This window comes from Protopterus annectens, chromosome 11.part0 (genome assembly GCF_019279795.1).
Source record: "Protopterus annectens isolate FY-2018-M chromosome 11.part0, PAN1.0, whole genome shotgun sequence".
NCBI classification, from domain to species: Eukaryota; Metazoa; Chordata; order Ceratodontiformes; family Protopteridae; genus Protopterus; species Protopterus annectens.
The window spans coordinates 1,114,720,486-1,114,739,251 of NC_056745.1; the positions used below are offsets into that span (position 1 = coordinate 1,114,720,486).

The 18,766-nt window shown below is 38.8% G+C and overlaps 1 protein-coding gene across 1 annotated transcript in view; it reads right to left on the minus strand.

Moving 5' to 3' along the window:
- Positions 1 to 18,766, minus strand: part of LOC122815724 (pseudouridine-metabolizing bifunctional protein C1861.05-like) — an 871,888-nt gene that overhangs the window by 703,349 nt on the left and 149,773 nt on the right. The window contains exon 5 of the mRNA XM_044088476.1: positions 4,448 to 4,554. Within this exon, the coding sequence (XP_043944411.1) occupies positions 4,448 to 4,554 (107 nt within the window). The remainder of the gene's footprint in view (positions 1 to 4,447; positions 4,555 to 18,766) is intronic.

The following is an 18,766-nucleotide window of genomic DNA, read 5'->3' on the forward strand; positions in this document are numbered from 1 at the left end:
ATGTGAAAAGCATTAACTTAGTTTTCTTGGGGTTGAGTAGGAGGTTTGATTCTTTGAGCCAGGTTCTACAAAGGAGAAATATTTTTGGGTAATGTCTTGGAGCTAGCTTATTTATTGTTGAGGCCACACATATTAATATTGAGTCATAAAGTCATAAAGACAGAATTTTCATTTATGCATTATATAATTGGACTTCTGCTAGTAAGTAGCCTGTGTTGTGACTACAAAGGGTTGGCATGAGTCCACTTACCCATCTAACAAACACCAAATATGTTGTGGCAGTTATTGTACAAAAATTAAGGCAATCCTGACACCCAGTGGTCTAAATGGAAACGCCAGCATCAAGAAAGCTTGTGATTTATAAATATCAATTTTACAGGTGATTCTTGCCATCCAGCCTTTGTTATGATGCAACATCACTGAAGATTGATCTAAAAAGATATCTAATATATGTTTATGTTATGATATACTCCAAAAATAAGATATTTTTTTTCAAATACACTATGTTAGATTTTAAACAGTCCTATATAGACTTTCTCATACTGGTTTATGTGGCTATTACTGCATTTACCAGTACTGACCAATAAAATAGAATCTTTCTGCTGTAGAATTTTTTTCTGTTTAGAAAATGACTAGTGCTTTTATGTATAACTGTAGCAAGTCGTTATATATGCATTGCCTTTACTGATGGCATATTTTACAAAAATGCTAAAATTATTTGGGCTAGCAGGATCCTTGTGAAATAGACATAGTTCATTATGCCATGCAAGACTGTGTTGATTCTGAGTCAGTCTGCTCCACTGATTGCAAAGTAAAAATCAGACTGGGTGCATTATTGTGTAGATCTGAAAAACAATATAATGCTTATGTTTAGTCCTTATTTACAATCATGGAAGAGAACAGAATAAGGCAGTAACATTCAAAACCAGTACTATTTTGATTAAAAGCTGATGAGTGTGCTTTCTGTTAAGTACACAGGTGTCACCATTTAAAAATGACAGAAGAAAGGGGACATCCACAACTATGGGCAGTACAGAGGTATCAAACTCCTGTTACACTGCATGACAGTTCTAGAGAGGGTGGCTGATAGACAGATACACAGAGTAGTAGAAAGTAAGATGGGAGTTGAGCAGTTCAGAGTCATCAGGATGCAGCACAACTGCAGTGAGACATATAGTTGAGAAGAAGCTACAGATGAGGAAAGAGTCAAAATGGGCATTCCTAGACCTGGAGAAAACATATGACACGGTCCCAATGAAGCTGATCTGGGCAGTACTGTGGTAGTTCGAAGTCTCAGAAACATTGGCAGAATTAGTGGAGGCTATCAGTACTGTGGTGGTTTGAAGTCTCAGAAACATTGGTAGAATTAGTGGAGGCTGACTCAACAGTGTTTGGTCTCATAGAGGGGTTCCCAGTGGGAGTGGGGTGAATATCAGGGTTCAGCTCTGAATCCACTGCTGTTCATACTGGTGGTGGACTACATTAGCAAACAGGTCAGAGGGGACAGAACAAAGTTGCTGTATGCAGACAATGTGGCATTACAGGCAGACTCTGAGCAAGAAATTCAGCAAAGGATAGGGGAATGGAATTCAAAACTGAAGGCACGTGTGATGAAATTAAGTACAGATAAGACAGTGGTAATGCCAGCAAATTGGGGAAATCAGACAAAGCTAAGAATTGAGATAGAAGGGAAGATAGTGGAATAGGTTAATAGCTTCAGGTATCTGGGAGGGGTGGCTGAGGAGAAGGGAAGTCTGAATGAAGAGGTCAACGCAAGAATCAGAGGAGCTGCGGCCAACTTGCATAGTGTCAGGTGTAGTGTATGACAGAAGAATTCCAAGAAAAGCACCCGGAGGAAACCCACGCAACCACAGGGAGGAAATACAGACTCCACACAGAAGGCACCCCAGCAGAGGATCGAACTGGAGAACCTCTTGCTGTGAGGTGACAATGCTAACCATAAAATTCTCTAAATGTCAGGCTTTATTCCATTTGCAGTTTTTCTGGAGTTTCTGTTTAGGATGAACACTTTGGTATCATCTGCACAAAAAAGTGTCTCTAATTTTAAGTTGTTCTACGTATTACTAACAAAGACACCAAAGAAGACCTTTGATGTAAGTAAGAGGGAATGCAGAAGCAGAAGAGGTTGCATTTATATTGTGCGCCATTCCAAAATACCCTACATGCTAAATCTCTCTCTATCGCGCATGCACACACACGATAAAACTTGTAAGTGATGGAATATGCAGTAGGAATCATTGGTGGCTTCCCCTCCACTCTCTTACACTCTCTCACACGATAAAACTTGTAAGTGATGGAATATGCAACACTCTCACACACTCACACACAATAAAACTTGTAAGTGATGGAATATGCAACACACTCACACAAAGCCTGGAAACTATCTACATCACTTTGTATGAAAAGGGGAATTTTTCTCTTAATATCTTCAGTTATTTTCCTTCTACCTCAGTACCCAGTGGGAGGGAAAACTCCTAGATAAATAGAAGAGATGCCAGTAAAATGTTAAAATGTCCTGGGTATTAACTTTAACTTCCCACCGAGTTAAAGTTGAAAGCAGGTTTACTTCAAAGCTGCAAGCCTCAGGAAAGGGTAATACTTGGTCTAGCAAATAATCTCTCAGTGTATCTGTTGCTATGTACCTCAGATGATAAAGGTGTACAATCAGTTGCTTAATATGACACAAATATCACATTTGCTTGAGCATAACTCCTTAAGGCAGGAGCTGCCCGTACACTATTGCTTGTGCATATTTTTTTAGTTTTCTAAACTCATAGCTGCTCAGTGAAAGAGCAAGGCATTTTTCTCTATTAATGATGATCACTCTTTTTTCAAGGTGCAGTATCCTCAACATCAGAATAAGAAGGGATCTTTCTGTGTGCAAAGAAAAAAAACTAGCATTTTTATTGCTGCACCTTTGAGAATGTCAGTGTACTGAGGTTGTCAGATTAGAATACTTTTGTCAGTAAATTGGATTTTGAGGAACATAGTCAATCACTTGCTGTGGATTCATTAACGAATGTGCACGCATAGAACTACTGAGTCAAACTGCCTAATTTCATACATTGTTATTTGTAAAAACATGCATTTAGCATTCTGGCAACTGACTGCACATAATTCACCATACGGTCATTATTTAGTATGAAACCACTACAGATTTGTGTATTTGACTTTGTTGTTAGCTAGTTAACTTGCAAATCAACAATACCATTCCCCACTCAGGTATCATTGATAAACTCACCAAACTAGGCATCAATCCTTACATCACTAGATGTGTTGCAAATTGGCTTACAGACAGGACCCATATAGTGAAAGTTGCGGATTCTAAATCAGACTGTCGATCAGTCGCGCATGGAGTCCAACAGGGCTCAGTCCTGGGCCCTCTCCTGTTTGGCATCTACTTCTCAGAAGTTCAGGCCAACACAGAAGGACTCTGGCTGACCAAGTTCACTGATGACTGCAGGCTAGGGTCATTATCAACTCTCCAAGTTATGTGCAGACATCCTACAAAAGGGCCTCTCTGAGACCAATGACTGGTGTCAGAACCATGGCCTGAAGCTTAACGCCAAAAAATGCATCATCATCCCCTTTGGAAAAAACTCAGTTCCCATGAATTACCACATTGATGGGAGCCCACTGAACACTGAAGGGGCCATCAGAGATCTGGGCACCCAGGTTGACAGCCACCTCAACTTCGACCACCACATTGCCACTGTGGTCAGAAAGTCCTTCTATGTGGCACATCTTATAACCAAAGGTTTTGCATCTAGGAAGAGGTCATCATCCCTCTCTACTCACCCCTCATTAGACCAATCATCGAATATATTGCCCTGTTTGGCATGTACCTGAGCAGACACCTACAACAGCTGGAGAGGCCACAAAAGTACCTCACAAAAAGAATCCTAGGCCTTAAACACATGTCCTACATGGACAGACTCAAGAATCTTCAGCTGTTCTCAGTCTCTTATCGTCTACTTAAAGGTGATCTCTGCTTGACATACAAAGCCATGTCCGACCCAGCCCTACTAGAAATGCTACACGTAAAGAAATCACAATCCCCCCATGCCACATGTTCCAGAAATCACAACCTCATTACCACAATTAACAGAACATGCTGGAGGGACAGGTTCATCTCCCAAAGACTGCCCATACTCTGGAATAAGCTTCCCATTCATGTCAAGCAGAGCACCTCAGTGGCCCTCTTCAAGAGAAATCTTGACGAGTGGATGGGTAACAGAATGTTCACTCCAGGGATCATTCCAATTGCACTACTGGATACCGGAACTGTGAACTAACATCGGGTGGCATAGTGCCTGGGCAATTTTTTTGGGCTAGGCTTGTAAAGGCTCCAGGGCTATTAGCCTAGTACGCACCTATGAACCTCGAAACAAAAGCAGAAAAAAAAATATGAAAATGGCCAACTTACCAAATATTCCAGTGTCTTGCCAATGTCCAAGATAGACTTCACACCTGCAGAAACCACAGCAATAGGGGTACGCCCTAGCTCAGTCAGATCCGCACTGACATCCATGGCTATGAGGAAAAAAATGCACCATTTAGTTAAACTATGGCAAGCTATGACATTTACATATCTAACAATGAGTGCAGAAAAAATGTGATCAAATTCACCAAGCAGAATATCTTAACTACCATCAAACTTCACTGGGTTCAGAATACACCTAGTGACTATTACTTTGGTTAGACATTATTCATAAAGGTTTCCAAAAACAACAAGCCACTGTTTAGAAATTACGCAATAGTGGTCTGTGTCACAGTTATTCAAAAGAAATGAAGAACCAGTAAACTGTTTTCTACTATTTATCCATCGTTGTATCTATCTATGCATTATATAACAGACTGTTAATGATTCCCTTTTCAGCCATGACCTAAATCAATGATGTACGAGTTGTTACATTTTATACATAGCACTACTATAAAACAATATGGGTCAATCATGATACATGTACTGAATGGGTACATATACACAGAGATACCTGATTAGCATTTTCAATTATTTTCATCCATTCACAGTTTGTATGCAAAAGATTAAACAATTATAGGTTTTACATTTCAGAGACAGTAAATATAATAGTAAGGAAAAAAAAAGAGAATAAAGGATTTAAAAAAAGGCTATTTGCTTTATGCAGGGTTGATTATAACAGCGTAATAAAAAATTTACAAATAAGAAAAATTAAGTTTAGGTGAAGTTATGTGTAATGAAATGTATGGGCTACTAGGAGAGCAAGTGGTTGAAGTGTTGACATCCATGAAGTAGTGCAAGGAATAAAAGTTAAGACAAAGAACAAGTGTTGATTTGTAATACATATAAAGCTAATAATAACTTATAAAAAGTATGAGACATACACTTTTGGTGGTAGGGTTTTGAAGTTATATAAACAGTAGATAGGAATTATCCGTCTTATCTATTAATCAATGAGTGTTTGATATCTATTAATCAATGAGTGTTTGAAGTGAAAATAGGGAGGAAGACAGGCATGTCCATTATGAGGGTGTTATATGTTGTTTGATTAAATATGTGGTTATGTTGAAACGTGAGTATGTATTGTTATTTTTTCAAGAGCATGGTTTGTTTGGCTAGGGAGGTATCAGCAGAAATTACACAATAAATAAGATTTGAAATTTGACTGAAATTAAGATGAGAGTAAAGCTGTAGTTATAGCAAAAAGATTTTTGGGGGTGTGAGGAAAAACAAGATTTTTCTTATTTTGCAAATATGTATATATGATAAATTATTTGATTTTACAATATTTTTGGTTTGATTTTACGCATAGCAAATTTTATATTCTGTTTAATATTTCTATTAAAAAGATTGTGGTTTTAAAATAAAGAAAACCTACTGTTTTCACCAGGTGGTGCTAGAAAGACCTGCTGCTTGAGAGAAGAATCCCGTATGGAGCTTGCTGGTGAGAAGCAGAATGTCTATAAGAAGGAGATAGCTGTTAGTATTCAGAGTGCTGCTAAACCGCAGCCACAAAGAGCGATTGTTGTTGTGTAGCTGCAATCTGGTAGGGGTTAGCTTGTACGAATGATAAAAAAGCTGGATCCACCTAAGGACTCTGTGGTTTCATGGTGTGATTTCGATGACTGTTTACCCATACCAAAAGGTGGTGCCAGTGGCAGCTGTAGCGGTGATGAAGAGTGGATGCGGAGATGTGGCATGAGCATGTAAGTAAAGGAGAGCTTGAATGCTGTGCCTATACATTATCTGGCAACATATGTGCAGCAGTTCAGTGGAATGTGCTGGAGTAAAAAAAAAAAAACAGCATTTCTCAAAAAGACCAGCTTTCTGACGTATGGCTAAAAATTAAAGAAAAGATGGACAGGTAATTTATATGGGTGCATATGATGTGCAACCATTTGGCTTTTCAGTAAGAACAACTTTGATTAACATTATATATAGTTGGTCAGTCATTTTCGGGAAACATTTGAAACAATGTAACTTGAGTTTGTGACTCATTTTCATTCTAAAAGGGCAATAGCAACTTGGAAGGACTTTGGTGAGTGGATATAATTTACACATAAAAATAAATTTGTAATTTGTCTAGGATCGAACAGAGACCTTCTGCTGTGGTGACAATGCTTAATCGCTGCCGCTGCACCACCGTCTAATATTATAATTAATGTGGAAATAATAGTTTTATTGGAATCAGCCTAAAGCATGTTTTGCTCTGGGGAAATTTAAAGCATTTAATGTCTGCCTTAAAAGATGATGTATTGAATGTGGGGAAAGAATTGCGTGGTAACACGTATAAAGTCTGGGGTAGAAGGACATTTTAAGATGACTCTCCAGTGTTAGAGACTTTGTTTATAAAATACTTAACAAGCAAATTCATTTTTGTTAGAACAGAAATAAAATCAAAGTCAAACTGAAGATGATGTTAAAATATTAGAGAAAATGATTTTGAGGGAGGGAATGAATGTGATGAGAATGAAAAGTAATTTAAAATAAAAAATTGAAACTGTCTCTGGTGAGTTAGTGATAACTAATAACTGTGCAGCATTAAGGGATAAGTTTTCAGATGTGGGGTAAAGGCATATAAATGAATAAAAAAGTGGGGAAGTGATAAGGGACAGGGCAGGAAAGGGAAAAAGAAGAAAGATAAAAGATGCAAAAGAAAGCAGTTCACAAATGAAAAATGATCTTGCTTCACTGATTAATGTGAATTTGAACAGCATTAAGAGTGATATTAGGAAGTGGTGTGTCAGTCAGGAAGCAGATACATTATGCCTTAGATACTAGATTTCAAAAGAGAAAACTGTAGCTTCAATTGTGGTGGGGGTTATATTGACAATGCAGCAGGAGAGGTGCTGGGGGATTACACTTTTGGTTATGAGTAATGGTTTAAAGAGGAGACATCTAATACATATACAGACAGATAAGGCTTTAGTCATTGATATTTTGGAAGGAAGGGGTCCACTTATGATGACTGACATTTATGCTAATAGAAATTTGAAGGAATAGAGTGAATTATTTGAGAAGGTGAATCCATTTTTTATGTTGGATTTACTTACTGTAGGAGATATTAATTGCAAGTTAAAATAAAAAATGGAAATAGGTTAGGATGTCTGGATTTTTTTAAACATCTTTACTGAATTATTACTTGTGATAGTCACATTTACATTTATATAAAAGTAATCAAACTGCAAACTGTATTAAGTTAAAATTAACAAACATTGTACTTCACATATATTGCTTCATATCATATAAGCTAAGCATCATTATTACATAAATTATTCAATTCCTGCCCCTTTTAAGCAAGAAATATTTTATTAAGCCATCACTTACAACATAAGCTATCATACATTTATATAAATGAAAACAAACCATGCCAACACAATCCTAGTTGCAAGCATTTTACATCACAAACCATACTGACACACTCCCAGTTGCAAACATTATACATCAATTATAATCTACCCAATCATTTTCAGTCAAACATTACATGGCTCATTTAAGTCCTGCCTTCCTTTAAACCTTATTTGTCCCCTGCATATATTGTTCCCATAATTCCCGTTTTTGCCTATGTTGTTTGCGAGAACTGATACAGTGGGACAGATTTAAAGAAGGAAACTAAAAATGTATGTATTCAAGTGGGATGCTCAGAACAAGAATTGATTGTGTTGTTTTCTGATCTGTTGGAAGAAATAAAAGGATGAGTAATAATGAAGGATTTTGGATCGTCAATCTTTATGGGCATTCTTGGGGAATGATAAAAATGTGATGCAGTGTGGTAAGGGGTAGACGAGGATAGTAGGACAAGCGCAGATTCTGAAGAGCTGAAAGAAGTTGAGCAGTTATTGTATAAGGAGCTTTTGAGGATTAGGGGAATCTATAATGATTAGGAAAACAGTAGATATTGTTTAAAGGGAAATATAATAGAGAATATGTCAAAGCAGAGAGTTGGAAGGTACCACAGGAAAAATAGTTGCACAAGGTACTGATGAAGGAATACAAAGGGGCTCTAGAAATGCAGGAATTGGGATGTTTGAGGAACGAGACAGATACAAAGGATGAGAGAGAAGTGTTAGGAGAAAACACGTCAATCAATTCTTATTTGTCTTAAGAACTGTGAAGAATTAGAGAGGCAGAGTTAATAGGCAAGTATGAATGTGTAAACAAATAGAATGAAATAAATGTTAGCTACATGATATCTATAGGAAGGGGTTAATGTTACGACAATGAAATAAAGGAATGTCTGGTAAGATATGATATATAGGAAAGGGATAGGAACATTATGAGAGGTTGGGATATAAATAGTTTAACAGACAACTAGAAAGAAGAGCTACTGAAAGAAATTAACATGGAGTTAATTAAATAAGGTATTAAATATGAGTGAAGGAAAGCTTGGTAATAGATGTGGATGGGACAAATTGTGTGTTGTACAAAACATGGAAGAGAGATGGATGACATATTTTGTAAGGGGTTGAATAAATAGGTGGAAAAAGGGGTTACAGACTGAAAAGTTGATTCATATAGCCAGTGGTGTGCTAGTTGTTTATAAAAGTAATAAGTTACTATTACTAGTTACTTTTCAGTGAAAGTAACACATTACTTTTACTTATTACTTTTCTAAAAAAAGTAATATATTACTATTACTAGTTACCAACTAAAGTAACTTGTTACTTTTACATAAGTATAGTTTATCAATTATAACACTGAGATTTATTCACACAAGTAAGCACATGCATAGAAGTGTATTAAAGTTGTATACACAATGTTACAATGATGATGGATCGCATTTAACAGTTGAAAAACTCCAGCAGATTAGTGTCTATAGCTGGGCAGCACAGTGGTGCAGCGGAAAGAGTTATCACCTCACAGTAAGAGGTTCTCCAGTTCAATTCTCGGCTGGGGTGCTTTCTGTATGAAGTCTGCATGTCCTCCCTGCATTTGTGTGGGTTTCCTCCAGGGGTTCCTGCTTCCTCCCACATTCCCAAGACATGTTGCAGGTGGATTGGACATTCTAAATTGGCCCTAGGTGTGAGTGTGTGCGTGCATGTGCCTTCTGAGGAAGGTAGGGCACCAGGCTGGCAACTCGATGACATAAAACTCTACTGCCACTTGTTCTGTGGACTGATGATCTGCTGTGGTGACCCCTAATGGGAGCAGCCAAAAGGAGAAGAAGATGACTAGTCTTTATAGATAGTCACAAATAATTAAACAAAGCCATACACATCCAGCAAGACTTATAAAAACCTTTCACATTGTGTCTATTTTCAGCAACTAAAAATTGAAACACGAAAAGAATTTTAAATTGAACATAGCAAAAAATTGTGAAGACAAAAGTTGGTTGATCATAGATCTCCCTGAAGAGTCCAGCCTGGTGCAGTGGGTGGGGGTGTTGGGTGTTAAACCAATGAGTGGTGAGTTCAATTCAAACTGACGGCTGTATGGAGAACCAGTGCCATTTATTATACAGCAAAGTAAGTATATGATCTCTAGCAGGCCAGAATTGTCCCAGTGTTAGGGGGAGTTTTAGTGGGTGAGAGTCCCACAGTACCAGGGCAGGGCTGGAGTCTGGTCACCATTAGCTTTCACCTCCTTGCAATGCTACAAAAATGAAGTAAATTATGCTACAGACTAATTCTGATGATCTATTATGAACCATACCTCTCAACCTGGAGACATCAAAAATCTAGTCAAAGGCCCATGAAAAGTAGGTACAACTGGCCAGAAATCTGGACACCAATCAACATAAAACTTGCATGTATAATAATGTAACTCTGCCCACGCCAATGGAATTGTGGGATACCAACATTCAAATAATAGTGAAAATGTTCCCCAATTTAACATTAACTATGAAAATATACATTCACACAGAAACACCAGTTAAAGCCCCTTTACAGCATTAAAAAAAATCTTAAGGGAAGTAGTAGGCAACAGGCATGTAAAACACTTTGCATTCTACTTTCTGCCCTACCACACTTCTAGCATATGCACACTGATGTCACATTAGCTGCACCCTTACATTAATTCATTAAAATAGCATACATTGCTAACTGTAACATATATAAAAGAACTGTGCACTCTATTAATCTTAATATGAAACTAAAGTCTGTCATAACAATGGTTGGTATAACAAGCCACTGTTGTTGTCAATATGTAGGTATCAGGTCAATCTGATCCATGGATAAAAAAATCTGATTCAGAAACCTTCTGCTCTTGTAGTTATGTAAATACCAATGTGCATTAGTAGGTTTTGTAAACAAAGCTGGTAGCTGCTGATGCTGGACACTGACTCATACCTCTAACTGTTGCCAAAAGACAGGACACTGGTGAACTGACAATCCTCCAAATTGTCTGTGAGTATATACTGTATAATATGACATATATATTTTTGTGTGTGTGTGTGTGTGTGTGTGTGTGTGTGTGTGTGTGTGTGTGTGTGTGCCGTCTTATAGATTGTCACTATACCAATGATTTGTCTTCCTTGCACCCATTTCTTGCTATGAGGGGCTCTGGCTCCCTGACAACACTGAATTGGTTAAGTTAAATATCAGAGAATGACTGAATAAAACAGTAATGTAACATTTCTGGAATGTATAAAATACCTAAATCGGAAAGCAGTAGTGTTGTACTCATTATACATGAAGAAGCTGTAGCAGTATTGTTCTTTAAGAGTACAGCAATGTGTGCTTAAAATACCACATTAAAAATATTGTAAAAAGTTTCACAGTGGAATGTGATGTATTGTTAAATGTCTTGTTTTATTAAGCAGCACAAATAATACCACATATATGTAGTGAAACAGCTGTGATCAACACTGAAACATGTGATGGCAAACATTTGGCTGATAAGATATGTATACCAGCATCAAGAGTGTGATATCTTGGGGAATTAAATTTATTCTGTGGTACAGTTATCTCAGACAATATAATTAAGTAGCATGGGTGTGGAGGAGGCCATTGCTGTTTACAGTATTCATCTTTAATAACTGCATCACTTAGTGTTTAGTGTAACTTCAAAACAATACAAAATAACATTTTTTTTTATTTTAAAACATAATAAACTGGTACTTTCTAAATTCTGCAGTACCATACCTCTCAACCTCTTAGTGCAAGAAATCTGGTCAAAGACAAACATAATGGGAGGACAAAGGCCCAAAAATAGGGACAGAATTTAAACTATTGCTCTTATAAATTTAGAAAGCTAACAGAATAACAGGATTTGTGTTAGTATGCATTTTTATGAAGGATATGAAATCTGAAACTCATATATATGTTATTATTTAGTGACTTCAGTCCTCCATGATTTGCCAGAAAAGCACACATATTATGAGAAAGAGACCAAAACTATGAGGCTGAATCTGGACAGTCGAGAGGTATGTTTTACACACACACACACACACACACACACACACACACACACACACACACACACACACACACACACACCTTTTCTCTGCTCTCACACAGCCACACAGCAACATGTACACTATCTGTCATATGAATAGCTAGTTTAAATTACATAGACACACACACACACACACCACTATCCCTCTCATACAGAAAAATTAATCGCCAGTTTAACTAACACACATACTCGTACACTCATACACTCACACACACTTATCTCGGCATGGCTAGTTTAAATTCCGCAGTAAGTATGGAATGAGTTTACATCCATAGCACACATTAGTAGTCACACTGGAGTTGAAGTTGCTGCCCTTCAGTCCTAAAGCAGAAATTGAATACTGGATTTTGTGATGGCCGCTTTTACTTTTTATTAATGTTGTGACTTAAGATACCTAGTATTTACAAACTTTAATTATGGCATGTATGCTTGTAGAGGACAGTTAAAATATTTTCCCATTCTACTCATGGGCTTACTAACTTGGAGCTACTCTATTATGACTGGGAAAGAATGCATGGCTCTGTTAGTCTGTAAAACATGTACAATCTGCACTTATGCTATTTTAATGCAACGCCACACTTGTGCAGAATTCTATGGTTATGTCAGTCAAGTACAGATCTAATTATTATCTTTATTAGTTGACTGCAGTCTATTACTCTTTCTCAAAATGTTTTCATTCTTGATATCCATTAGAAAATGAACACTAATGCAAAACGTGTCATTCTAAAACCGTTCTAATTTATAAGCGCTCTATTGAAAATTTGTTCCTGATTTCAGACCATTGCCCCCTCCACACATTATGTCTGACTAATGGCTATGTTTAAAAATGTTTGTGCTGAGATGCTGAGCAGTATACAAGTTCTGCGGGCTACAGTCTCAAACTGCATTTCTTTACATCGGGCAAACATTTGAAACACAAACTGACTAACATGATGTCCACCTTACAAACAGCAGGGTAACATACAATCGTACCTACGAATTATTCTTGATTTTGCCTTTGTTTTTTTCCCTGCCTCTGGCAAATGCTTGATTTTCTGTTAACTCGTTGAGGATTTCAACAACTCACTATATCTTATTGTGCAAATTGCATACTGACACAAAATCTGTAAGTGAATTAGAATGATAGATGCCTAAATCTGAATCCGTATACCCCTCCTCTGGCATTATCTACATGTTGGTCATGAAATCATTGAAATCGGCAATTGTTCCTGTAGTCAGTAAGGAGTAGCAAGAAGATGATGCCATCACTGGGTGTTTTTTTTTTTTTAACTGAAGCCTCTTAAAAGTGGGATGGTTCCATTGCCCTTGTCTGCACACTGAAATTGAGATTTAATGGGGCCAATTAAAAATTTGTGGCACCCTATTATTTTGAGTCCAAAACCAGGAAATGCTGAGGAATTTGGTATAGCTGAGAGGTATGTTATGAAAGCTACATGCTATGAGTTGTGCCAGCATTATGTTGTAATTTTTTATCCAAGTTGCCCCTTCAAAGTCTCTGTTACCTCCTAACATTGGATTACTATCCATACTATCCAGAGTCCTTGGAAGTTTTCTATCACTCTTTAGGGAATGATATTGCCCATGTTGACAGCCACTGGTTTAAGCAAATGTAACTCAAAAGGAACTCACATTTAAGTTACTAGTTACTAAAAAAAGTAATATATTACTATTACTTTATTATCATTTTGAAAGAGTAACTAGTTATATTACTAGTTACTAGAAACTATAATATATTACATATTATACTATATTACTCCCATCACTCCATATAGCATTAATATTTATCTGGAAAGAGAGGATAAGGCAGTTACAGAGAAATGTAGCCCCATTGCATTATGTAACACAGTTAAGATATGATCAAAGGTGGTACAGTAAGGATAAATACTGAAGGTGAGGAGCTTGCTCAAGGGGTGCATTATGGGGTAAATGGGGAAGATTGTAAAGGAAACACTCATTTTAATGTAAGTAGTAGATGCAATAGTAGAGAAGCAGCAAGCAAAAATGATAGTTTATGATATTAGGAAAACACTTAACCATGTGAAGTTAGAGCAGTTATGCTCAGACACAGCTCCACGTGGTCCTGTTGAGTCTTCCTGGCTACAGAGAACTGATTTCCTGATTAAGTATCCTGCTGTTTTTTTATATTTGTTTTACCTTCTACTGCTTACCTAGAGCAAGCTTTAACTGTTTTCATAGTTATTTACTGCATTTTTTATTATCTGCACTTAAAAGTACATTTTAGTCGAAATTAGTCTAATTGTTTGCTGTTTAATATAATTGTTTGGCTGCCCACTAAAGTGTGCTAGCCTGTACTACTGACTTATTGCCTTTTCTGCATTTAGCGGAGTTGCCACTAGAGCACCATTGGGCAGCGCCCGGTTAAACAAGGTTAAACTATTTCTGGCAAGTCTGCTCTTCATTTTTCCCTTAGAACTGCTCTAATTGTAATCTAAACAGTCTATTCTCTATCTGTAAAGCTCAGCACTTGTTCCTAAAGCATTTTTAGTCAGGTAAAGCACTTCTATATTATACAAAGTACTTCACTAGCTTAAAACCCCTTGAGTACCCACTTCCCTATAGGTCCTTTCTGACTCAGTTACACAGCAAACTTTTTCATTTCTTCTAGCATGTCAAAGGGTCAGTTGCTAGTGTCCTCTCCTGCTCAGCTGGTGAATCTGGGAATATTGAGGCAATGTTACAATTGCCTCATGTACACAGACAACCCTCTCCTCCTCCCACAAAACACAAATACATGAGATGCAACTATATAGCCAAACTGGAGGCTGAGCTCTCTCAACTCAGGACTGGCAAAACCAGACAGGAGGAGAAGGTAACCACACACACCATAAACCCAGTCTCACGTAGAACTATCACAACTACAAATCAAACACATAAACACACAAAGACACATGTGCAGGCACTGATCAAAAATCTACCAAAACAGCAGAGGCCTCCAAAGCAGATACCCAAACAACTGCCACCTCATGACATAACACAAGCAACACATAGATCACAAAGTCAGTGTGCAAATCAGTCACAGCCCTTAAGGCCAAACACAATGCCAGACACACTTGTCATAGGTGACTCCATAGTCAGACACACTGACGTTCCACTCACCAGACTGAACAAGGAGAGGGTCACAGTAAGCTGCCTGTCGGGCACTAGAATCCGCCACATAACACAAGCACTCAGGTCACTCCACAGCAAGTACAAGTATGACTCAGTCATTGTCCATGCCGGTGTGAATGACCTGAGACGATACTCCCTGGACTACATGAAAAGAGACATAAAGGAGCTCTCAGATTATGTAGCCCAGGCTGCAGTATCCTACCTTCACCAAGAATGATGCCACAATACAGAGACAAAATGATCAGTTTTAATAATTGGCTTAATTTCTGGTGGGATGGCTTGCACCTGTCACTCCTGGGTTTCGGATATTGGCAAAGGCTCTTGCCATCCCCATAGTGCCTTTTTAGACAAGGCTCAAATTCTAAACCCACCTAGAAAACAATAATGGAAAAAACTAAGGGTAATGCTGCTCAATGCCAGAAGTCTAAATCTCAAGATGCCCTCCTCAGTATGGAGAACATCGATGTCTGTGCTGTGACTGAAACCTGGTTCAAGACTCCTGAGAGCACCCGGCACTATCAGGTTTTACCTCATATCATAAGCATCAGAGACCATTCAGGTGCAATTAACCATAGGCAAAACTGCTCTACAGTTTGTAGCATGTTACAGGCCACCCTCTCAAACTCAGGAACCCACACAGCCTTCCTGAAGACAATGGAGAGTATAAATGTCTCTCCAAACACCATCATATTGGGTGACTTCAACTACCCAAACATAGACTGGGAACATTACTCAAGCCCCAATACCCTAGCCCAAAGGTTCCTGGAGTTCATAAACTCAAATGCTATGGAACAACTTGTCACCATTCCCACAAGAGGTGAAAATATAGTAGACCTGATCATCACAAACATGGGGACAAAATGCTCCACACCGGAAGTATATCCCTCATTGGTGAGATCAGACCATAAACTAATCTCACTGGAGATCCTCATCCGCCCCACCCCAACAAAAGACCACAGTGAAGAACTTCTCAAAAGCCAACTTCACACTTCTTAAGACTGGTGTGGTATCCTTCAAGGCCCCTGAGCCATTGGAAACCACAACCCACGCTGCTGAATCCCTTACAAATGCTTTCTACGAGCACCTCCAGGATTGCATGGTTCAAGCAATCCTAAATAAAATCAAGACCCTTTCCACCAAAGGCAGGCACCCAATCTGGTGGACCCCAGCCATAAACAAACTTTACAACAAGAGGAGAAAGCTACTACAAGATAGAGCAAAATCCCTAAAAGGGAAGACATCTCTGATCAATACTAGTAAAAAAACTACGATCACTCATAAAATCATCCAAGGCCAACTTTGAGAGAAAAATCGCGAAGGACTCAAAAGACAATCAAAAGGCCTTCTTTAGCTATGTTAGAAATCTGGGTGGAAACTCCCAGATATGCTCAGAATTAGTCCAAAATGATACAAAAATCACTGAACCCACAGACATTGCAAACATACTGGCAGACAGGTTCAGTGAAAATTTCTCCCTCCTCCCCCCAAAGGAGAAATATCTATCCCAGCAGAGTGTAGCCTCCCAATCATCTCAAATGCCCAGGTGAGAGCTGCTGTCTCTAAAGCTAAAAACACAGCATCAATGGGACCGGATGGTGTCCCCGGCTGTGTGCTACACGAACTCAATGAGGAATTAAACCCACACATAAGGCTGCTGTTTAATCTTAGCCTTACCATAGGATAAGAGTGGCGACGGCAACTGTGGTCCCACTCCACAAAGCGGTGCTTCTACGGATCCTGGTAATTACCCATAAGCTTAACAAGCCTGGTCTGCAAAGCTATGGAGAGGATCATAATGGAACTCATAAATAAAGACATAGGGGACCTACAGACATTGGATCCTAGCTTTGTCAAGGGCAGATCATGCCTCTTGAACGTGGTCAACTTTTTGAAACAGTCACCAAGGCCATTGATGAGGGTAAGGCAGTTCACACAGCCTACCTTGACCTTGCAAAGCTACACAATACCCCACTTGGGTATCATAGAAAAGCTCACCAGCTTAAATGTAAACCCATATGTCACAAGATGGGTTGCAAACTGGCTCAAGGACAGAACCCACAGGGTTAGAGTTGCTGGTGCCATGTCAGACTCCAAGCGGTCGTCCCACAGGGCTCAGTCCTGGGCCCCTCTTGTTCGGCATCTACTTTTCAGAAGTGCAGGCAAACATAGGAGGACTGTGGCTGACAAAGTTTGCAGATGACTGCAAACTGGGCCATAGTTGAAAATCCATCAGACACAGATATCCTTCAGAGAGGTCTCATAAAATGGATAACTGGTGCCAGAGCCATGGCCTTAAGCTAAAAATATATAGTCATACCCTTTGGTAAAAACAAGGTAACCCCAAGTTACCACATAGGTGGCAATCCATTAAGCACAGAAGAGGTTATCAGGGACCTGGGGACCCAAGTTGACAGTAACCTTTCTTTTGGCACTCACATTGCCAAAGTGGTTAGGAGGACCTTCTACATTGCCCACCTGATTATGAAAGGGTCCACATCCAGATCAAGGGAGGTCATTGTTCCCCTGTACTCTTCACTTATCAGACCAATGATTGAGTACAATACCCCATTCGGAATGTATCTTACCCGACACCTGCAGCAATTGGAAAGACCCCAAAAGTTCCTCACCAAAAGGATAAAAGGGCTCAAAAATATGCCATATGCTGCCCGACTGAAGAAACTCCAGCTCTATTCAGTCGCATACCGTCTGCTCAGAGGTGACCTGTGCCAGACATACAAGGCCATGTCCAACCCGGAATTAATGGACATGCTCCACCTCAAGAAATCCAAATCCACCAGAGCCACAAGAGCAAGAGACTTAAACCTCAACACGGATATAAATAGGACATGCTGGAGGGACAGATTCATCACCCAGAGACTCCCTATGCTGTGGAACAGAATCCCGGTCCATGTGAGACAGAGCACCTCGCTGGCTCTGTTCAAGAGGAATCTTGACCAGTGGATGGGAGATCGTAGGTTTACCCCGGGGATCATCTCTGTATCACTGCTGGACAGAGGCACGGCAAACTAATGGGTATAGTATTCTTCAACCTAAGGGGTGGTGAAAGCCACACAACTCTGGCTAGGCTTATAAATGCCCTAGGGAAGATAGCCTAGTATGAACCTATGAACCTACGATAATGCTGCATGTATACAGCATACAGGGAAGGAAAATACAGTTATAAGGTCTATCTAGAAGAAAACAAGGATAGCAGAAAATGCAAACAGATGGCTAGAAAAAAATAAATAAATATGAGGAAGAGTTACAACAGGGATGCTCTTTAAGTGTCATACTGTTTTCATTAATTATGACTGCTGTAATACAATAGACTGAGAAAGATTTGATAGAAGCAAAGTGGGAAATAGTGGAAGGGGTTATTTTACCTATTGTGATAACAAAACTAAATCATCTGTATATGTTATGAAAAATAAGTTATAAATGGCAGAGTAATTGAGATTTGTAAAGAAAAGTGTAAATAAAGTAGGATATATTTTCAGGGGTCTGGTACCCTTTCTGACCATCAAGCATCCCACAGCATGCTCAGTTGATCAGTTTGTTTCCCCAGGGTGACAGCTTAAATTCATGATTTATTGCTTATCTCACCACTGGTGTTGAGAAGTGAGCTATCAGGAGTAGCACCATCATCCTGGAGGGGGAAATTATTTTTTCTACCCATAATGTCCTTCTCTATATGTGTGGATGATCACTCTGTCAGCAGGGCAGGCACTGAGGAGTAACTAG